The sequence below is a fragment of the Amblyomma maculatum genome, chromosome 6, assembly GCF_055883805.1.
Source record: "Amblyomma maculatum isolate TAMU_Amacu chromosome 6, ASM5588380v1, whole genome shotgun sequence".
Classification (NCBI taxonomy): Eukaryota; Metazoa; Arthropoda; class Arachnida; order Ixodida; family Ixodidae; genus Amblyomma; species Amblyomma maculatum.
The window spans coordinates 148,819,247-148,842,890 of record NC_139349.1 but is presented as its reverse complement, the minus strand read 5'-3'; the positions used below and the strand labels follow the sequence as shown (position 1 = coordinate 148,842,890).

The following is a 23,644-nucleotide window of genomic DNA, read 5'->3' as shown; positions in this document are numbered from 1 at the left end:
TTGATTTAATACTGTGTCGCGGGAATCAAGCAACATGCCTACTTTTGTCATCATCATCGTTCTTCGGCTTGCAATTGCCAAGGCAGTGAATTTTTTCAGTGATTATGAAAATTAAGAACTTGCTTGAAAAATTTGTGCGAAACTATTTCTGCAGGATTTTTAGGGTTTCATTACGTTCCTTCTTTACTCCTTGAATGATTGGGTTCGATCATGAACTTTGATTTTCTAGTTTGTCAGCTTTCTTGCTCGTGAATGCAAAGTCACTTTCAAGGTCAGATATCTATTTCAGGCAGTCAGATACCCATTTTTCAAGCTGTAGGATTTTTTTTCATTGGAGTTCACTCTTTGGATAGTTTCAGCCTTGCCATTCTTTATTTCCTGGATATCGTCACACATAATTTTTAACTGCTCCACAACAGAAGGGGCAGAATTATTTATAAGCATCAGGACTAAGGAGGAGTAAGAACTGCACATAGGTACGTATGTTGCTAAATACTATTTCACACAATTACTGAACAGATTATGGGCATGGCAGCAGCAGCAAGCTAACGTCACTGTGATTCAATTCAATTTGAGTTTATTTTTCCAAAAACCCTAAATGGTCAGTGTCCTGGGCTAAAAGCTGCTTAAACAGCTAAGACCGAGGCCCAGGAGACCACTTCATGACAGCATCTGTTTACAGTGCAACATATGAATGGTTCAAACCAGTAAAGATAACAGATTGGTAGAAGTTTGAAAAACGTCTAAACTAGCACAAAACATTTTAATTAAATTACTTTTAAAAACACAGTATTTCTTCACCTGAGTGAACAAGGGGTTTGAGCACATCACCTTGGCACTGCCCAGTGTTTCCAGTGGGCTCCTCTTTCCTTGCAGGCTGACTGGGTGTCCGAGCTGGAGTCTCTGCCCCTGGAGTCGGTCGTGCAGGTGGAGGGGGAAGTGGTCTCTCGGCCCCCCGGCCAGAGCAATCCGGTCAGTGCGTGACCACAGCTGCCCTCAGTCAGAACCAGAGGAGGGCTTGGTTGCTTCTAAGAGAAATGCACCACTAACATTATTACATTGAATGCGGTTTGGGGTCAAATGCTTGATGTTGCACCCATCCTTGTCTGGGATGCATTTCAAGTCAACTGTGTCTTGCGAATCAAGCAGACACCCACTCCATGAGGCTTGTTTAAAGATTACAAGTTTTTGAAGCTCTGTGAAGTTCACAAAAAAGATTGCCTAACAATATAAGTAGTCCGAGGGTTTAAGAAAATATAACTTAACTGCTGGAACTACCAAGAGTCACGTGGAAAAATGTTTATAGAGTACTTTTTACTAAAAACTTTACAAACAAAGCAAAAGCGGGCAGAAGCTCATTGACTGTCTTGCCCCAGTGTTCCCAAGGTCTCTCTTCTGCGCCAGAAGTGCCACCAGCCAGTGCCAACGGTGGTCATTTTTTTTTATGCATCGGGCAATACCATCTGTTGAGCATGTTGGTCAGATGTGCACTGGTGAAAGGCCAGCCACTCATTCGCCCGAGAGCAGTGCAGCAGCTTTTCAGCTTCCTGCAATGCCAGGTCGACCAATTATTTCATTTATTTGTTTATTAAAAATAATATGTACAGGACACTTTCTTTAAGGGGGAAGGGGTATTTAAGCAGAAGCATGAAATTAGCAACCAGTGAAACCTCATTAATAAGGAACGCTGGGAAAAACATCCAGGGAAATGTGTGCTCCGAGCTGCATGGTATACAGAAATGTAGCTATTGAAGGATGTACAATGGCATTTGTGATCGACACTTTCACTTCTTAAAGAAATGTAGGTTAGCATTCCCTGGCACAGTGTACAAATACCCCTGTCGCAGTTGTTGCAGAATTCAGTCTGCATTTGCGCTGTCCTTAGGGCGAAATGATTGCTTTCCTGTTGTTTCTGGGTGCTTTGCCCTTGTACACCATTGCAGTGTGAAGAAGACATTGCAGTGGCTGACTCTTGCCGCCTTCTTGCTCTTCTTGCTGCATTGCCCAGACCTGGCCTGCCAGATAGTTGCTCCCAAATGCCTCGCCTCCTTGTGAATAAGCCGTTGCAACTCTCGTCTTCGTGTCATGTCTTTGTGGGGATGACCCTTTCACGTTGCTCCGTTCCCTTGCATGAAAGTGCTACAGAGAAGCCACCACAGTGGCCGAGCACCACTGTTCTCCAGCTCTTCATGTCACGTGCTCTTGGGCTCGGCCCGCTCATTTCTTGGAATAAGCTTGGTTGATTTTAAACACATTATATGGTCACACTTCGTTGAAATTTTGGTCGTTGTAGCCAAGGAATTGTGTTATACAAGAACATATTAACTGGAAGGAAAGGGGTAACTCTTTGGAAGATTTTTACTGCCCCCGACCTTCAACATATCAATGCAGTTTTGCATTTTTCTCAACAACTCTTGTCACAGGCTGAAATGGGGAAGGGAACAGATGTTCAGTAGAGAGCATAAAGTATCCAATGGCAGAGTTTGTTGCGTAAAGCAGTGCATTAGAAGTATAACCCAAAATAGGTTCATGTGACGTTGAGGTGAAAAATTGAGTGGAGAAACTGCTTGAACCAGGAGCAAGTTTTGTGCTTCATTTATTGGTCAAGAAAAGAAAAACATATCTTCACGTTACTTACGTGCAGTCCCAGCTTTTTGAACTTGCTCATCTGCTAGACTCATAGTGAGGCTACCTTAAATGTCAGTTTCTGTAGGTTCACATGACACTGCTGTTAACTGTGCTCAGATACTTCAACCTCACTACTTTCAAGCTTGCCAACAGCATCCTTTGTAGTTTTCCATGTCCAATCTGGATACCTGAAGCGGCATTCAGGCAGTGATGCGGTGCAGTGTTCACGTGTGGAAGAGGCGACAGCTGTGCCCTCTTTTGTGCAGCGGCTGAACACTGGCGGGGTGGAAGTGCTGTGCCGACATCTGGAGACTCTGAACCGGGCTCGCCCTGACCTTCCATTCCTTCCCAGGGACTACCAGCAGGTACGCTCCTACTAAGGGGAATCAAAAGTGTCGCTAGAAGGACAGTGGGGAGCTTTGGATGGCTGTGTATCCACTTGTGCATGCCCAGTCTAGGCTCTCTTGCAGTGGGGCTTTTCTTTCTGCAAGTTTCAGACCTTGGGCAGTTTTACATCAGTGCAGTGCCAGCAGGAAAATGTAGTGTGACAACCAGATTATGCGCCCAAATTTGTTCTCTGCAATGCTGCGGTGTGCTGGCTTAGAAGATGGGTAATTCTTACGATTAGCTTTCATGTCTATTCTCTCACTTTTTTAGCTAAGCCTCATTCTTAATGTAGGGGCCAATGTTTCGGACTTGGTTGCCTACCAACTTTTGCATTGCATTGATAGAAATGGAGGGGGGCATAGTCCTCCAGGGCTGCAGGGTGTCTGGCAATAATGAAGTGATTGCACTTGTGTATAGCCAGAATCGGCTACTTTGACTATCTTGTCCATATTCGTGATGACGTTGCCCGCCTTGTCCCTTATCGCATACATCTGGTTTTTGCCTATGTCCAATTTCTTCTTTACTATGAAAAGGGGGAAATCAGCTGGAGAGGATCAGATAACTACAAATTTGCTGAAGGACGGGGGGGATATCGTGCTAGAAAAACTGGCCACCCTGTATACGCAGTGCCTGGTGTCATCGACGGTATCGGAACCATGGAAGAATGCAAACATTATCCTCATTCATAAGAAAGGGGACTCTAAGGACCTTAAAAATTAGACCAATCAGCTTACTGTCTGTTACGTATAAGGTATTTACTAAGGTAATCGCTAATAGAATCAGGACAACCTTAGACTGCAATCAAGCAAAGGATCAAGCTGGGTATCGGAAACGGTACTCTACTATCGATCATATCCATACCATCAATCAGGTGATAGAAAAATGCTCGGAATATAACCAGCCCTTATACATAGCATTCATTGATTACGAAAAAGCATTTGACTCAGTTGAAACCTCGGCGGTGATGCACGCATTGCGAAATCAGGGGGTAGACGAGCCGTACGTGAAAGTGCTGGAAGATATATATAGTGGCTGCACAGCAACCATAGTTCTCCATAAAAAAAGTAACAAAATTCCGATAAAGAAAGGTGTTAAGCAAGGAGACACAATCTCCCCAGTACTATTCACAGCTTGCTTAGAGGAAGTATTCAGAGACTTGGAATGGGAGCAGTTAAGGATAAGGGTAGATGGAGAATACCTCAGTAATCTGTGATTTGCGGATGACATTGCCTTGCTAAGCAACTCGGGGGATAAACTGCAGATAATGATTGATGACCTAGACAGGAAAAGTAGAAAGGTAGGCTTGAAAATCAATATGCAGAAGACTAAGGTAATGTTCAACAGCTTCGGGAAGGAACAGCAGTTTACATTAGGTAGCGAAGTACTGGAAGTAGTAGGCGAATATGTCTACTTAGGACAGGTAGTAACCGCAGATCCGGACCATGAAAAGGAAATAACTAGAAGAATAAGATTGGGATGGAGCGCATTTGGCAAGCACTCGCAGATTATGACTAGCAGCTTACCGGTATCGCTCAAGAGGAAAGTATACAACAGTTGCATCTTGCCTGTACTCACCTATGGGGCTGAAACGTGGAGGCTAACCAAGAGAGGTCTACTTAAGTTGAGGACAACCCAGAGGGCTATGGAATGAAAAATGGTAGGAGTAACATTAAGAGATAGGAAGCGTGCAGAGTGGGTCTGAGAAATAACTCAAGTTACTGATATTCTAGTGGAAATCAAGACGAAGAAATGGACATGGGCAGGAGATGTAGTGCGAAGAGAGGATAACCGATGGTCGCTGAGGGTAACAAACTGGATTTCAAGAGAAGGAAAGCATAGCAGGGGGCGGCAGAAAGTTAGGTGGGCGGATGAGATTAAGAAGTTCGCAGGGGCCAAGTGGATGCAACTAGCACAGGACCGGGTTAAGTGGAGAAATATGGGAGAGGCCTTCGCCCTGCAGTGGGTATAGTCAGGCTGATGATGATGATGATGATAGCCAGAATAATTATTAAAAAAATTTTCTAGGACCGCCGTTAGCCTGCTCCCTAGCTAAGCACGCTTGTAGGCAGATGAATGTGGTACTATGCATATTGGTATGCCTGCCACTTCCCACTTGTGGACTGTGGTAAGATAGATCGTGGTGGCGGTGGTGCAGAAGCGGGAACCCCTGCGGCTGAGGCACCGTTACCTGGACCTGCGGTCACCGGAGATGCAGCGCCACCTGCGCTTCCGCTCGAACCTGCTGCTGGCTATGCGGCTCTTCCTGGCACGCCAATGTGGTGAGACACCCCCACCCTCTTTCTAGGAAGGGCCGTAGAGCAGGCTGAGCTCATAAAAATTGTGGCGACACTCGAGGTTCGCCCCAAGGACCATATAATAGCTCCCTGTGGTCCTTTCTAATTATGCACACATACTTACTGTTATTAGCGTGCACTCTTAAGATACTTCACCTCTCATAGCCCGAGTCGCTATGGGACCTTAAACCTTGTAAAGCCAAACCACACCATCTTAAGATACTAATTTACATGAATGACCACACGATATGTAGTACAACATATAAACCACCGCTTGTCCCCAAGCCATACAAGCGCGCCTCATGTACACTAGTTGGTAGCATGGCTGGCTTGCCACCCGACAGTTGCGGGTTCAAATCGTATGGGAAATTCCTGAAAATATTATTTCAGAAAAGTCAGTTTCGTTATAAAGTAATTCATTTGAGACATTTGGCGACCTGCAATTCTCATTATGTGTTATGTTCTGGCTTTCATCCCATGCGGGATGTCATGTTTGACGTGAGCACTGTGAGGCGTTGGAAATTCTTGTGCGAGATCATGTGGCTGCGATTTCATAACCCTTTCGACCAGTCAGGATTTTTCTCTCGCATCCAACGCTGCTAATGCCAATGGTGACAATGCTGGATCTTTTTCAGCACAGCAGCCTTAACTCTGTCACATTAAAAGCACTTGTACCATGCTTGTAAGCAGAAATGCCTTGATAAAAGTGGCAATAGAATACAGAGCAGGAATGTTAGACGCAAAGCTTAATTAGAAACTAAGTAAAATTGTGTTTGCTACTTCTTTTTATTGGGAATCTCAGAAAGTCGAAGGGGTTTATGTTGTAAGAAAAAAAAATTGATGAAATTCATATGATGAGGAAATACTTAGCACTCGGGGACTGCCAACATTTGGAATTTTACATACAAATCGAATATGTTTTTTATTTGATTCATATTCTTATTACAAAAACTGATATTCGAAATTCCCTGAATGTTTGAAAATTTTCGAATACGCCAATAATTTTCGAATTCACTGATGTTCCCCCGCACAGCACGCTTCACCACAATGCTTGACTGTGTGGACTATGCAGTAAAGCATTCTCAAAATGCGACAGTGCTATTTAATGAAGAAGGGACTTCCCAACAGTGCACAAAAGTGAAGCACTCTGAAACCAGGAAAAAATGTTCTTACTTCGGTTTCATCTCAAATGCAGACATCCATCTTACAGATAAAATTGATCAGATGAAATTACTGGGATGTAAGCGTTTTTTGACAGTAATTCGGGTCCATTCGATAATTAGAGCTTTGAGTTAATTCAGACATTTTTTCTGGTTCCTTCAAGGCCGAAATAATGAGAGCTTGCTGTATTTAGCAACGATAGGACAGCACTAGCTGTTTTCATGCAGGCCCTTCCTGTACAAAAAACTGGTATACAGAATCCTACGTGATGCCCTTAAATTGTATCACATCGTTAATGCAGAGTCCACACAGTGAAAAAGAGGTGCAGGAGGTGATAACAAGAAACCAGATTTAATTTATAATTGGAGTAGTTAAGCTACTGGAGCCACTACAGCTCACCAAAGAGTGCCGGAGATCACGTGGGACACACTCTCAAGGTCGACACACACTTTTGGGAAGAGTCCTACTTCGGAGGCTGTGCTCATATGTTCCACTGCAGTGGCGGTCAAAGCAGGGTGGCGACTCACTTGCTCAGCAGAATGAGCAGATTGACCAAGCTTTGTCATGGTCTCAGTCGTCCTTGGCTTTGGGCTGAAAGGTTTTCGACTGCTCTCGTATCTCTTATGTTGATGTCTTCTCCTTTACTTTGCAGCCGGACCAAGCTTTGTCATGGTCTCAGTCGTCCTTGGCTTTGGGCTGAAAGGTTTTCGACTGCTCTCGTATCTCTTATGTTGATGTCTTCTCCTTTACTCTGCAGCCGGATCTGTCTTTGAGATCTCTCCGGTATCCCGTGTTAGCGCCTTTGCTCTTCTCCGCAATTGTCATCAGCCTCCTCGTCCTCGCAACTGCCAACGCGGATCTGTCGGCATGGTAGAAATGGTGTCTTGACGTTGCAGTCTTCCCTCTCTCTCGCTGGCTAGCATGTATTGTATGGTCAGCTGAGTCAGTTGCTTCCACCACGTGTGCGCCTGAGTTACGCGTTTCTCGCGTGCTGTACCTGAGCCTCTGCTGCCAGAGCAGATGAGTCACTAGTGTATCTGCCGTGAGAGAGCTTGTGCTTGCCCATGATCATCGCCAGCTATCGGACAAACGTTTTTGCCGCGTCTTGAGGCATTCATCTGCTTTGTGGAACCTGAATTCTCCAGGTTTCTTCATTTATCCAGCTTTAGCTCTTTGAAAAATAATTTCATAGACATGGTCTGGCTATATCTTCAGAATGCAGGTACAGCTGTCACACCTGTAGAAAGTTTATTCCAAATTTTCCAGTAGGGTATACATATCTGTGCAATACATATCTTGCAAATATTATATGAAATCTGAAATAAAGAAGAAGATCAATGTTTGCTATTTTTTTTAGTTTTTTTAACTGATGAAATATGCGATATCTGATTCAACATTCAAATGCAATTTTTTCCCTTATATTTATATTCCCATCATATGTGAAAATTCTGGCTGCTCACTGCCAGACTCAGTTTGAAGCAAATCCACCTCAGACTGCTCTGCTTGTTCCTCAGCAAAGAACTTATGCAACGTCCTCCACCTTAGACTGCTTTGCATATTTCTTAGTGAAAGACTTTCACAGCGACCACGAATTGCAGACTGTTCCAAAAGTGCTTGTAAAGCTTCCATCTGGCACGCTCAAGGCAACCAAGGAAGATTTTGTGCACATTCATTACAATAAGTGGGAAAGCTGCCTTGCAGCGGTAGGTTTTCTTGTGGAGAAGTGCCTGTGTGGGGCTCTTACATGGATGGCGGAGATCTGCTGTGGCCACTTCTGTGAGTCATGCACAGAAGTGGTCACAGCAGATCTCCGCCATCCATGTATATTCTACACGTTGGCACCCACCCCTCCACTTCGCCTTCTGGAGATTGAAAGGCAAGTGTACTCGGGGTGCAGCTTTTGTGTCCACCTGCTTATTGATTTGGAAATTGAGCAATGCTCACCTTTGTTGTGGCGTCCGATGTGGCCAGATAATGGTGGGTGGTGCTCGTGCATTGCCATTGTAGATGGAACGGCATGCAGTGCTTCTGCTCGTACAGTAGGCAGTAACGGCCATGCTGCGGATGGAAGAAGTTATGACAGAATGAAAAATGGGAATGGTTAACTCGATGCGTAGTCTTGTTGTGGTGTTACATGTAAAATCCACGAAATGCAACCCCGCAACAGGAGGCACAGCACGGTGCACGAAATGCAGTGACTGTGGGCAGATTGTGTGCTGCATCTGCAGTCCGCTACACTCAGATTAGCACCATGGGTGAGCTGTGGTGGAACACATATTTTTGGTTCAGAAAATAAATTCCTAGATATACCATATGACCTGCTGAGGTGACGGAATTTTAGGCTGATATAATTTGTTTTCAAAGTTGCACATTTTGTGTTATGTTATCAATTTCTTCCATCTTGTGAAAGTACCGCATTCGCACGAATATAATGTGACGCTGTAGTTGATGGAGCTCAGTTTTATGTAAAAGCCAAAGCTCTGGTTGAGTGTGGCATTGTCTTCTGTGGGGGCCTCAGCAAAAGGCCATGATAAGAATTGCACGACACAGTTGAGTGCAGTAAGACCATCCATGCATTGCCACTGTGCCTCCACTTATTTTTGCCTCTATTTCGTGCTTTGTGCTGTCTCCTGCTGCAAACGCTTGCCCTTTCCTTCCTTTCCATTCTTCTCACTGCATTTTCAGAAGCCTGCACCCTGCTTTCTTTCCTTGTTCATTGCCAGCAGCTACAACAAGGAATGTAAAAAGAATCATCATCATCATCATCATCAGCCTGACTATACCCACTGCAGGACGAAGGCATCTCCCATATTTCTCCACTTTACCCGGTTCTATGCTAGCTGCATCCACTTGACCCCTGCGAACTTCTTAACCTCATCCGCCCATCTAACTTTCTGCCGTCCCCTGCTACGCTTTCCTTCCCTTGGAATCCAGTTTGTTACTCTAAGCGACCATCGGTTATCCTTTCTTCGCACTACATGTCCTGCCCATGCTCATTTCTTCTTCTTGATTTCCACTAGAATGTCAGTAACTTGAGTTATTTCTCTGACCCACTCTGCACGCTTCCAATCTCTTAATGTTACCCCTACCATTTTTCGTTCCATAGCCCTCTGCATTGTCCTCAACCTAAGTAGAACTCTCTTGGTTAGCCTCCTCATTTCAGCCCCATAGGTGAGTACAGGTAAGATGCAACTGTTATATACTTTCCGCTGTAACGATACCGGTAAGCTTCTAGTCATAATCTGTGAGAGCTTGCCCAATGCGCTCCATCCCAATTTTATTCTTCTTGTTATTTCCTTTTCATGGTCCGGATCAACGGTTACTACCTGTCCTAAGTAGACATATTCACCTACTATTTCCAGTACTTCGCTACCTAATGTAAACTGCTGTTCCTTCCCGAGGCTGTTGAACATTACCTTAATCTTCTGCATATTGATTTTCAAGCCTACCTTTCTACTTTTCCTGTCTTGGTCATCATCATTATTTGCAGTTCATCCCCCGAGTTGCTTAGCAAGGCAATGTCATCAGCAAATCGCAGATTACTGAGGTATTCTCTATCTACCCTTATCCCTAACTGCTCCCATTCCAAGTCTCTGAATACTTCCTCTAAGCAAGCTGTGAATAGTACTGGGGAGATTGTGTCTCCTTGCCTAACACCTTTCTTTATGGGAATTTTGTTACTTTCTTTATGCAGAACTATGGTTGCTGTGCAGCTACTACAGTAAAAGCTCGTTAATTCAAATTCCACGGGGCCGCCAGGCCAGTTCGAATTAACCAAAATTTGAACTAATGAAAGTGAGCAAAAATGAAGGCGTTTGATGCCCTGAGGGCACGAAAAACATTTATTTAGCAAAAAAGTCTGTTATCATCTTCTGCTTCTTCTCTCTGAGGGCTACCGTACTCACTCGGTCTTCTAGCATGCGAATGCGACGCAGGGAGTCTTCTTCCCCCTCTTCAAAGCTGAAGAAAAGGCGCGCGACATTCAGCGCTCCCATAACTTCTGCCGCGGATGGACGCACGGGCTCTTGCTCCTCGTCGTCGTCCTCGTCTTCTGCCTCTTCTGGGACAGACTGCTCCCCAACAATTTCAGCGACAATGTCCTCATCACTTAGGGCACCGCACACTGCTGCATCGCTGTCTACTCCAACGTAATCATCAAAACTGACGTCCTGCAGCACAGCACGCACAGCCGCAGGCAGAGGCTCCGGACTCCCATCGTCGCCACTTTCTTTCATACTTCCGGCAGCAAAGCCACAGTGGTGGAAGCAGTTTGCAATTGTGGACGGCGTGACCTGCTCCCATGCACGCACCAACATGTGCATTGCTGTGAGCAATGTGATGGTGCTGGTCTTCTGGTTTCCAGTGCACAAAGTCATGCGCTCGATCATGTGGCGCCTATAGAAACATTTGATGTTTCTGATCACCCCCTGATCCATCGGCTGCAAGGCCGCAGTCGTGTTGGCAGGCAAAAAGACGAGCCTTGTGGCTTTCAGCTCGGCGTCGACTTTGTGTGCCGAGCAGTTATCCACAATGAGGAGAACTTGACGCTTCCCTAGCTCCATCCTCCGATCGAATTTCAAGAGCCATTTTTTAAACAATTCGCCCGTCATCCACGCCTTGCTGTTGGCGGAGTATTCCGTCGGCAGCGTCCTAATGTTCTTGAAACATCTAGGCTTATGTGCCTTGCCGACAACAAAAAGAGGGACCTTCTCCGTCCCGGTCATATTAGCGGCGACCAGAACAGTAATCCGCTCTTTGCTTCGCTTGCCGCCAGCGCAGCTGTCCCCGTTAAATGTTACTGTTCTGTCGGGCTGGAGCTTATAAAACAAAGCCGTCTCATCAGCATTGAATATATCATGTGCCGAGTAGCTTTCTAAGTACTGCTGCAGAGCACCGCTTCGCCACGTGGCACAAGTTTCTGCATCCACTTCTTTGGCTTCTCCAGACAACACCCGGAAGACAAGATTATGTCTGTCTCTAAAGCGGTGAAACCATCCTTCGGAGGCGACAAAATCTTCCACATTCAAGCGCAGGGCGAAATCGGCCGCCTTCGCCATGATAATTGGGCCGCTCAGTGGAATGTCAGCGCTTCTCATTTCTTTCACCCACGTGATCACAGCGGTCTCAATTTCCGGATACTTGGCTAACCGAAGCCTTTTTCTGTTGCTGGCGAAATCTTCGGCTTCATAGGCATCCTCGATGGCCTTCCTATTTCGGACGTACGTCGACAACGTGCTTGGTGGAATCCCGTGCTTTTTCGCGATTTCCACTTTGCTGGCCTTCCGTTCATCCACCTCGCGTAAAATAGTCACTTTCTCCTTCACCGTCTTGGCACAGTATTTCCCACTCGAACACATCTCGCGGACACAAGCTCACAACAAGCGGCGTGCAAAACGAGGGCTCACGAAATGCAACACGAAACCGTGGTCGATAACACTAAAACGTCGTTCCTCGAAGGAGTCGCGGCAGGAAAGACTGTTTAGTACTTGTTCCAGCACCCTAGCGGCGCCCCGATGTTTGTGCCATCTATCGTTCTGCCGTGAAAGCTTCCAACGATGGTTTTTAACAGCGCCGCTTGGCGGCGCGCAGTTCGAATTATGGGTGACGGCGCCAATTTTTTAGTGAATTAACGAGCTGTTACGCGCATAGACTTCTATGCACTGCGGACCGGACCACGATGACTATTTCGAATTATCCAAAATTTCGAATTAACGAGTTGTGAATTAACGAGCTTTCACTGTATATATATCTTCGAGCATTTTCACGTAAGGCTCGTCTACCCCCTGATTTCGCAATGCCTGCATCACCGCCGAGGTTTCAACTGAGTCAAATGCTTTTTCATAATCAATGAATGCTATGTATAAGAGCTGGTTATATTTCGAGCATTTTTCTATCACATGATTGATGGTATGATCTTTTGCTTGATTGCAGTCTAAGGTTGTCCTGATTCTATTAGCGATTACCTTAGTAAATACCTTATACGTAACAGACAGCAAGCTGATTGGTCCGTAATTTTTAAGGTCCTTAGAGTCCCCTTTCTTATGAATGAGGATAACGTTTGCATTCTTCCATGGTTCCGGTACCGTCTATGACACCAGGCACTGCGTATACAGGGTGGCCAGTTTTTCTAGCACGATATCCCCCCCGTCCTTCAGCAAATCTGTAGTTATCTGATCCTCTCCAGCTGATTTCCCCCTTTTCATAGTTTCTAATGCATTATTGACCTCGTCCTTCGTCAGTGGTGGAATGTCTCAATGTTTTTCTCTACCTCCAATCTCGTTACGGTCCTGACTTTTTTGGCTACTGTAGAGATCTGTATAGAACTGCTCAGCTACTTTGACTATCTTGTCCATATTCGTGATGATGTTGCCCGTCTTGTCCCTTATCGCATGCATCTGGTTTTTGCCTATGCCCAATTTCTTCTTTACCGCTTTAAGGCTTCCCCCGTTCTTTACTGCATGCTCAATTTTCTCCATGCTATACTTCCTTATATCGGCCACCTTGCGCTTATTGATTAGCTTTGATATCTCGGCCAATTCAATCTGGTCTGTTGGATTGGTAAAAAGGATGCATTCATTCAAATAAAGGCTGATGGCATCTATTTTTTTTTTTTTGCATTTCGTTTTCATGGGTGAAAGTTGACATGTCTGAATAGTCTCGCAAAGACCACTTGTGATTAGCATTGGCAAGTCTCAGTGCCTTTCGGAGCTTGTTGTGTGACATGAGCACTTTTAACTGGCATGTGACTGATGGTAATGTGGTCGTCTTTGGGGAAGGCACACCTTCCACTGTGCGGTGTGGAGTTTGATATATCGAATGACTGGTGAAATTGAGGTTTGATATGCAGCGCAACTTTCCTATACTTGTCTGTGACACTTTCAAAGGGATGATCTGCAAGTTCGATATCACAAATTCAAAATACTATCTGGGTAATGGTCCAGAGTCTGTCCATTAGAGTGGGCTGATTTGGCCTAACAGGGCTGTCTGCTGGGCTAGTTGGTACAGCATACCGAATTTTGATAGTGCAAGAGAAGGCACTAGGCAACAGAGCCAGACAGGGCAGGTGTTTCTCAACTTGTGGGGCCAGTTAGGCACTGCCAAATTCTGGCTCAGTTTGTCTCTTGTCTTCACTGGTGTTTCAAAAATTTAAGGCTGGCATTTTCTTCATAATGCCATTCTTCACTGTTGACTGGCCCAGAAGCACTTGGTGCCATCTTTGTTCTCTGCAGGACCTACAGTCAATATCAATCTGACATCGGGGAATTGACGTTGTGCAGCTTTTTTCGGCTATCCTGAGACTCTGCAGGAAGGGACGCTACGTCAATGCATCTCAAGACATGGTGCTTTGCATTAGCCAGACTGTTGATGGCAAGGAAAAACAGTTTTTTTTTGTTATAGGCTGTGTGCAATTAGAGGCTTACTGTAAATTCACCAGGTCAAGTTTAGTTCTGTGAGTTCCACACAAGAGTTTTTCTGTTGGCACCTCAGGCAGGAGGAGCACTGGTGATTGGATTACGGTTGTCGGTTTTTGGATTCTCTATAGCTTGTAGTCGCTTTGATATTTGACAGCATGGATTTTAACATGGAAGCTTTTCCTGTGGGTGAAGGCACGAGCACATTGGCAGGGTTTCTAAACGCCATGGAAACATGACCAGAGGACGGATTAACAACGGTCTGTTGTTTTCTGAGAGTAATGCTCAGGTGTGGATTTATGACAGGGGCCAGAGGAAAGAGAGGGAAGCAATTTGTTTATGTAGAAAAATTAAGCTGAACCTTATTTTTTCAATAAAGAGAAGTTCAAGGAATACATGGCTGAAATGAACCTATTGCCTTCAAGAGCAGTGATGCTTATTTGTGGCAATTGGTGTCTCTGCAAAATCTTCTCCTGCCATCCTGAGGGCTGCTCCTTGTCTCCATATTATGACTGCGCTCAATGTTCAAGGCCTCTGTTATTGTATCAAATCATTAGGAAGGCACTCGACAGCATGACGGCCAGAACAAGAAGAACGTATCATATTTATAGGTTTCCCATAGCGTGGCGCACGCACTGCGCATATCACATGCATGGTCTTCAGGCTATCACACCAGCCTGATACAATACTTCTTTCTTTTGATTCACTCCAGTCACAGTAAATGTCATCACATAAACAAATCAGCACATGCAAGGCACATTAAGTGCCCATGTCTGCAAAAAAAAAAGAGCAAATGAAAATTGACGTTCACTGAAGGCATACCAAAAATACCATAAAACGTTCCTGCATTTGCGTCCATCTTTGTTGTCCCTGTTACTGTTGCATCGTATTCCTCTGTATTATGAATCAACAAGCCAGCCACTACGTATTACGCTTAAAGCATTGACGTCTCTATTCTACCAGATGGACTCCCGTGTTCATATGGCGTGCCTGACTCGATGTCTTGCTGCTACAGGTGTGCAAATAAATTTTAGGTGCAAAGCACATGCGAATATATTAAAGATTCAATGTGAATCAAGTCAATATTTAAATAATATTGAGTATCAGCACATGTACTTCAAGCTAAAGCACTTTTGCACAAAGCTGAGTTATAAAAAGAAAAATAATGCTGAAAACATTTTTTTTTTTTACCCATCATCAGCATAATAATAATAAAATCATAATAAACTTTATTTTGCAGTATAATGCCTTTGCATTTCTTAGCAGTCACATCCAGTGCTCTGTTTATGGCCAGCTCTCGACTACATTGAGGTGTTACACAGTAATGGGCCTTAGTTTATTTGTTATTTGTTGACCCACGAAGTGTGTGGTGGCTCTCAAAGGCCATCAGCACTTTTGCCACGTGCTAGTGGTTGATTCTATGAAGAATGAGCAAGCTCAGTTATGTGATGAGTGCACGATGCAGCCATTTGGAAATGTTGCAGTGTTTCACCACCAATTGAGATCAACTAGAAATTTGTGAATTCTAAACTTTCAAAAGGTCCTAAATAGTCCAAACAGTGAAAGTGCAGTGTTAATTGAATTAAATTGTAAATGCTGCTTGAATACTGTTCAAAGATTTGAATATTCATACACCCTTACTTTATACATAATATTTTTCAGACATCTTTGCATATTCTGCATCTGCATTTGTGGAAATCACCCCTTGTATAGGCAATATTTGATAGTGTTCAGCTTTGTTTTACTTTTTCTAACTTTGTGTGTGTCTGGTGCATGATAGCCACTATTATAATTAACTTTATAACTGTATAACATTCTTATTATTAGAAAATGGTTATCTGCTAGTGCACACCAACTTCAGTTTGTCCGGAAATACCCTTTAGCCTGCTGCCGCCCAGTGTCCTAAATTTACGGTGTACCATTTGCATGCCATGTGCTCATTTTTGGATTGATACAAATTCGACATCAAGATTTCCTCAGCAGACACTTCTTTCTGGTCAGTATTTGTGTCACTGTAAGCAAGCTGTATGAAGAGAGAGGGGACGCAGGTGTGTGACATCGAGAAAGCATCCGACAGTTCTTGATCTCTCATTCTTTGACCGATGTAGTGGTGCTGACAGGAAGACATTTCTAGGTTAACAAAAAATACTTGCTGGCTCTGAGCCTTTTAAACTGGTTCGAGGCCTTCAGTGCTGTTCTTCACCCAACTTCACTGAATGCACCAAATGCTGTCATAAATTGGCGACATGCTCATTTTTGAAGTTTCAGCAGTGCTAACTAAATTTACAATTGGCTGGGTATGTTAGCCAGCATAACTTGAAGATCACATTCTTTACTTATTTTTTTTTTTACTTCAAAATTCAAGTGCTGCAAACAGGTTTTCACAGAGGGGGTTTGGAGCTCACTCGCGTTTTGTGTGCTTTAATGAGGAAGATGATGATGGACAGTTGTAATCCTCCTTCTCTTCACCCGCAGGCTTTGTAGAGGTGGAGACGCCAACACTGTTCAAGAGAACTCCTGGTGTGAGTACCATCTCTTTGCAAGCTGGCTGTTCACCTTTGCGCTCCATCTTTGTGGCATACTTCGTTTTCAAGTGCTGCATAGCCCTTGGCTGTGTGGATACACTGAGATTCCTTGTCCACCTCACTGCTGGCTAATGTGATTCAACATCGTTGTCTTTACAAAGTTCCATTGGCACTTCTCCTTCATTTAACCTATATAAATACTCCACCCACACACGCCATCTCGCTGAAGACAGAGGCCGCAGCCATGCCAGACAAGCTGCTGAGAAAATCAAACATCAAAAACATGACAAGCCCATTGCCAAGATGCTTCTCAAGTGCGGAAGCGAGCCAAGGTCGAAGCTGTAGCAATGACTGTGGCTACGGCCAATGGATAATGCTCGTGAAACATGGTTGAAGAATACTTTAACCTCTGCAACTTCGTAATGAGGGAAAGTCTACACAGGGTTCTCTATTGACATTTTGAGTCTTAAAGCTCAGCAGTTTGCTTCATTAAAAACAGTAACTGGCTAAAATACGACAGTACTCACTGAGAACAGTAAAATGTCACCACTGATTCTGCAGAGTGTCACTCTGTTTTGTACTGCAGGGTGACGCAGTGTATCGTAGATTGCATGTATTTTTTTTAGTGTTTTGGATATGCTGAACATTCAGAGACTGTCATTTAAACACTTCCTTGTAACATTTTATAACGGTTAGGAAATGACGAACATTGCCTAAATAATAAGGGTAGCTGTTCAGGCAAGTTGGTTTGTCATGACAGTTTTTGATCTTTCGACACATTGAAGAAACAACCGAGACAAGCAGGGAGATTAGAGGTTGAAATGTAATGGTAAAAAAAAAAAACTGGGTTGAAATGTTATGTCTTGTACTTGTAGTTATTAATAAGTGGGTGGTTAAATAGCACTAGTACTTAGTATACACTGATCAGGTTCATTGTTCATCCTAGGTGCAGAACCCCCTGCCCATCCCTACACCCTCCTAAATGTTTCTTTTTGTCACCAGGGAAGGCTGTACAGTGATGCCCTCACCATTCAGCTCACTCACATTCAGCCTCACTCTGTCGAGCTGTACTTCCATCTAATTCCTGTAAAAGTTCTTTGTGTTGTCACCACTGCAGCTGTTAGGCATGACGCGTACTAGTACACTGTGCTGGGCTTACCTGATCCCACAAGTTTAACGCAACAATGTTAAAGGCCCTGTTCTCCAGAAAACCTGTCATCAGTGTCGCAGGCATTGGCATTGTCAGTAAAAAATCACGAGTGTGCTTTTGGTGGGTGGCATGGCCTGGCACTGATTTGCTGGCAGTTGTGTGATGTTGCAAGACCACACAACATGGCTGAAATAGCAGGCACTGCCATTTGGGCTTCTCCGTGAGAAGAGAATTGAACACTCCAGACCCTTGTGTCAGCCACACTACTCCCAGGCCACATAGGCACGATTGTATGTCTTGGTTAAAGCGAGGCTTCATATCTGTGTCAGGTGGCCTTTCATATGATGTGGTAGCTTATGACTGTATGCTAACCACTATATGCGAAATAACAGAGGCACAAGCTGAGGGTTCGATGATTAAGCAATTAAATAAGTGCATTCACACACACAGCAAGCAGAGTGGGATCATCATGCAGCCCGTCAGCTGCGTGATGACCACTTTCTAGTGTGTACCCCACCTTCGAACATGGCTATCTGCTCAAGAAGGGACAATGAGTCCACACTCGCTCACTGCAACCTCCTTTGCTGTTCAGCTGTAGATAAGAGGGAATTTCCATCCTGAAAACATCCCATCAGTCTGTATCAACAGTAATCCCCACCACCACCGCCAGATGAGCTTGGTCAAGGAAGCCGTGTAGTTGATTTTTGCAAGAATGTCTTTTGCCTCCTGTTGGCATCCAACAGGATGCTGTATTTATGGTGTCACTGGCAGAGCAGGCAGCCGTACGAAAGTACCACCTATCATGGGGTGCATTGTAACCTCTGCTTTTCTCACTTGTGCATAATGAAACCTGCATTTTGAGCTTATGTTACACACCATGTTGTTTTAGTGAATATTTTTCTGTGCATGTTATGTAATTTTTGTTTTGTTTATAGTACTGAGTCAATTTATTTATTTTATTTTTAATTTTGGCTGCAAAGGCAATTTCGAAAAAGAAAAAAAGGACAGCAACATTGCAGTTCTTCTTTGTACTGAACAGATGTTTGATTCTATATTCAAAGGTGTTTTTTTTTCTCGATGCTCCCATTCAATTCATATTAGAATATTTGCAGTAATTGCATGCCACTAGTTAGATTTAGTGCAATCTGCCTGCATTGCATTTGCACCTGTGGAGGCAAGAAACAAAGCTAACGTGTGCGCTGGGTGGAGAGTGGTCATTGTTTCCACCCTGACAGACAGAATAGGGTACAAAGACAGTACAAGCACCACTGCAGTATGCTTTGGGATAAGTACAGAAGCAGCAACATGTGCGTTTCTGCACGTCCCCTTTGTTAAGCCATTCTGTAATTTGTGAGCCAGCTGGCCCAAGTTCACAGCAGAGCTGACAGCTGTGTGTCTGTGGCTTTGCCTGGACGAAAAGTGTGGGAATGGTGCTTAGTGTTATGCCCTCTGTTGTTTGCCATCATTGCAGGGGGCCCAGGAGTATGTAGTTCCCACCCGGTTTCCCGGCCAGTTCTATGCACTGGTCCAGAGCCCCCAGCAGGTAGGCATTGGCTGATGCTTACGGCAGCGTTGAAACGTTGCTTCCAGGATAACCTTGAAAACAAGTTGCATTCATTGGTATGCACACCTGACTCGGCATCTTGGCAGTGTAGAAATGGCTCTCAACGATGATTTCAGCTAGAAAATGGGACCTGTGCACTCTGGATGCATTTATTTATTTACCTCGTAATGCCCAAGCTTCGAAAGCGCCGGAAAATGGTTACAAACTCTGTGTGTTTATATATATGTTATATATGTTATAATATATGTTCTGTCCACTGCTTGGAGCGTCACGAATTGTAGTCTGCTGCTGAATGTCACCTTGTTGCCACCACATTGAGAACATTACCGATGGTCCCAACTCTGCTGTAGGCAGGATGGTCGCTGTTGGCAAACAGGGACTGTCTGCTTCAGTGCTCTTGGGTTGCCATAGTTTAGCTGCAGCCACTCTTGAGAAGCCTTCAAGGATTGAATTCCTCCAGAATCAGAATGGCAGCTGTGATTGTGCTGTCCCATGACAATGAACATGTTTCTCCTTTGATGTTCTCCTTCTCCTTTGAGAGGGGACATTTGCTGGTGATCACGCAGCATGTGTTGAGAAGGCACCATCATTGTGGCTGCAACCTTCGTAAAGTTAATGCTGTCAGAGAATGTCAAGGATATCAGAGAATGTGTTATTAAAGTTTTGTATGTGCAGCCAAACTCTGTTTTTATGAATTTGGACTTGCTTTGTCTCTTCATTTGGTGAAATTGGGTGACTGTTCGTCCTTGTTGACCACTGAGTGGTAATCTGCCCGTACCCTATCTTGGTGTGCAGTTCAAGCAGCTGCTGATGGTGGGCGGATTGGACCGGTACTTCCAGGTTGCCCGCTGTTACCGCGATGAGGGGGCTCGCCCTGACCGACAGCCAGAGTTCACGCAGGTCAGCCTCACTCCTCTGTGTGCAGTGCCAACAGTGGCTGGAATGGAGCACGGACTTCCCACTTCCAGCTTACTGTAGGGGCATTGGAACATATGTAAATTTGTTTGGCAGGCTTTGAGGTCCACACCACCACTTGGCCATTCCAGGAACGCCAATGTGTCTGTGTCCTTTCCCCCTAGTGGCTCTCTGACAATGCAGTGAGTTCTCTGTAGGGGCTACCATCGTTCAATACCTCAGTGGTGACGTTTGGGCTCAAGCTGAGCTCGAGAGATGTCAGTAAATAGTATGCTTGTGGTTTGATTCTAAAACAACATGCGCAATCTTTCTACTGTCCATTGTTCGTTCATGGCACAGCCTTCCATGCACTCTTTAGTTTTAGCTACCTGTACTATTCAGTAATATTGAAAGCTGTCTGAAAATATTCGAATCAACTTGCATGAAATGTTTTTATTCTTGCATTGAAACTAAAGTTTTGATATCTGCACATCTCACTCGATTCCATGCCTTCGTTGGGGAGCTGTTAGAAAGAGAAAGTTCACTTCTTGTTCGACTAGTCATGCGAGGCTTGATAGTTCTTCAGTGGTTTTCCAATTTTTGTTGAAAGCACTCACAGATGCTTGTTTGGCCTCTAAGACATAAACAAGCTTAGTAGAGGAGACAAACGCCAAAGGGTACGAGAAAAGGTGTCATACAGCAACCTTGCCATTGTCTGTGTTCATTGTCTGTGCCGTGTCATATTGGGTGCCAGGTGTCTTCTTCCACCACTGTGCAGCTAGATGTGGAGCTGTCATTTGCCACTGCAGCGGATGTGATGCGGCTGACCGAAGCCGTGCTGGCAGCATCATGGCCTGCAGCGGTCGGTGAGGCGCCCTTTCCGAGCATGACCTATGACGAGGCCATGCAGCGGTATGGCACCGACAAACCAGATCTGCGCCTGCCTGGCATGCTGGTAAACTTCGTGACACACTCTGTGGCTCAACAACATGACTTGTAACGACGTTCAGCAGCTCAGGGCAGAATCATCTGCTGTTGAGCAGACTCATAGCACCCCCATATGCTGAGCAGACCGAACCAAATGGGGGGACATGTGCTCCGATGCTCGGATGTTCTATATGTAGCATGGCTCATAAAAAACAAATCAAATAAGGCCAATTGGAACCAGCTTGATTCCAGCTGGTTCCGGTCATGTTCTGACCACTCTCAAGCGGCCTCTTTTTACTGGGCTGATGTGCTTGAGGTTAAATACAAACTGGTGATGGTGGGTGGTAAAAGCCCACAGGTTAGGGTGAGCTTTCAGCTCCAACAAAGTGATGGTGGTAATAATTCAGCACACTGGGCACTTGAGGTGTGCATCACATTAACAAATTGGTACTGCATCATTGAGGCTGGTTATAGTGGATCAGAAAAGGGGCTGAAAGAGCAGGCCCCTCCTCACTTTGTAAGTATGCACTTTTGTTTTGGGCACTTGTTTGGTATAGCATGAAGTGTAGTCAACCACCACTAAACTGAGACTGGAGGCAATAGTGTCATGCGCACGGAAAACCTGTGGTTGTCAGCATAGCCATTCTGGGAATGGTGAATGCTGCATGCTGCCTAAGCGAAGGGGCCTCAGATGTGTGCCAGATGACACAGAGATTTTTCTTACCGGCTTTCACTGAATGACTACAGAGCATCGTCTGGTCATCTGTTTCACTTGCTGATTCTTGTCAGCCCCGTGGTTGTACTGATTTTCTTGACTTGTTGCATTTATTCCAACTGACGCAGCTTGTTTGTTCTCCGACAAGGGATGATGCCATTCTTGACTTAGTTTTTACAACACACCCTGAACGTGCCTCTGTAAATGTGCTTGAGAGCATCAGTGACCACCGTGTTGTTCACTGCATGTTCCAGTTAGTTACCCCGAAAGTATCTGTGTCCAAAAAATTGATTTATGATTTTTTTAAAGCAGACATAGACAGTATTCATACCCACCTTGAGAGCTTTTATTATTCCTTTGAATCTGCATATTGTAATCGAAGTGTTTCTGAAAACTGGTTGCTTTTCCGTGATTTGTTAAAAAGTTTGCAGGAGAAATACGTTCCTAAAAGGTGGCTTTCAACCACAGGAAATAATGAATGGTTCACAAGGGATATCAAACAATGCCTGAACAAAAAGAAACGCCTGTATGCGAAAGCTGCACGCACACAGGCAACGTTGGACTGGACCGCATATATGAACTTTGCAAAATCCTGCAAGCAGAAAATTGAAGAAGCGAAAGATAGGTTTTTTAATCTTGACATGCCAAACTTTTTGAAAACCAACCCTAAAAAATTTTGGAAAGTCATTTCTCCTGCACAAAAAAAGGAACTCCCGTGTTTAGTCTCTGCAGATGGTACCTCAATTGACCCAGTTGACATGTGTGATCAGTTTAATTCTTTTTTCTGTAGCATTTTTGGAGAAGAAAAGCCGTTGCCTACATTTGAACCCGCACCTAGCATTGAATTCACAATGCCTAGTATTGAAATACATCCTGAGGGTATAGAGAGGGCTATTGAACGCCTGCCTGCATTTTCGAGCCCGGGCCCTGATGAAATTAGCACAAAACTACTAAAAATAACAAAACAATATACATCGCGCATCCTGGCACTCATCTTTCAACAATCGATACGGCTGAGATTCCTGATGATTGGAAGCTTGCACATGTTTTACCTATACAGTAAAAGCTCGTTAATTCAAATTCCACGGGGCCGCCAGGCCAGTTCGAATTAACCAAAATTCGAACTAATGAAAGTGAGCAAAAATGAAGGCGTTTGATGCCCTGAGGGCACGAAAAACATTTATTTAGCAAAAAAGTCTGTTATCATCTTCTGCTTCTTCTCTCTGAGGGCTACCGTACTCACTCGGTCTTCTAGCATGCGAATGCGACGCAGGGAGTCTTCTTCCCCCTCTTCAAAGCTGAAGAAAAGGCGCGCGACATTCAGCGCTCCCATAACTTCTGCCGCGGATGGACGCACGGGCTCTTGCTCCTCGTCGTCGTCCTCGTCTTCTGCCTCTTCTGGGACAGACTGCTCCCCAACAATTTCAGCGACAATGTCCTCATCACTTAGGGCACCGCACACTGCTGCATCGCTGTCTACTCCAACGTAATCATCAAAACTGACGTCCTGCAGCACAGCACGCACAGCCGCAGGCAGAGGCTCCGGACTCCCATCGTCGCCACTTTCTTTCATACTTCCGGCAGCAAAGCCACAGTGGTGGAAGCAGTTTGCAATTGTGGACGGCGTGACCTGCTCCCATGCACGCACCAACATGTGCATTGCTGTGAGCAATGTGATGGTGCTGGTCTTCTGGTTTCCAGTGCACAAAGTCATGCGCTCGATCATGTGGCGCCTATAGAAACATTTGATGTTTCTGATCACCCCCTGATCCATCGGCTGCAAGGCCGCAGTCGTGTTGGCGGGCAAAAAGACGAGCCTTGTGGCTTTCAGCTCGGCGTCGACTTTGTGTGCCGAGCAGTTATCCACAATGAGGAGAACTTGACGCTTCCCTAGCTCCATCCTCCGATCGAATTTCAAGAGCCATTTTTTAAACAATTCGCCCGTCATCCACGCCTTGCTGTTGGCGGAGTATTCCGTCGGCAGCGT

The 23,644-nt window shown here is 44.8% G+C and overlaps 1 protein-coding gene across 2 annotated transcripts in view; it reads left to right on the top strand.

Moving 5' to 3' along the window:
* AspRS-m (aspartyl-tRNA synthetase, mitochondrial) overlaps positions 1-23,644 on the top strand; it is an 80,687-nt gene that overhangs the window by 10,308 nt on the left and 46,735 nt on the right. Inside the window, exons 4-10 of one of the 2 annotated variants that reach the window (XM_084607535.1) lie at positions 877-972; positions 2,895-2,993; positions 5,171-5,294; positions 16,358-16,404; positions 19,029-19,100; positions 19,917-20,021; positions 20,794-20,970. In XM_084607535.1, the coding sequence (XP_084463661.1) occupies positions 877-972; positions 2,895-2,993; positions 5,171-5,294; positions 16,358-16,404; positions 19,029-19,100; positions 19,917-20,021; positions 20,794-20,970 (720 nt within the window). The remainder of the gene's footprint in view (positions 1-876; positions 973-2,894; positions 2,994-5,170; positions 5,295-16,357; positions 16,405-19,028; positions 19,101-19,916; positions 20,022-20,793; positions 20,971-23,644) is intronic. The other variant, XM_084607536.1, reaches the window with a different exon arrangement.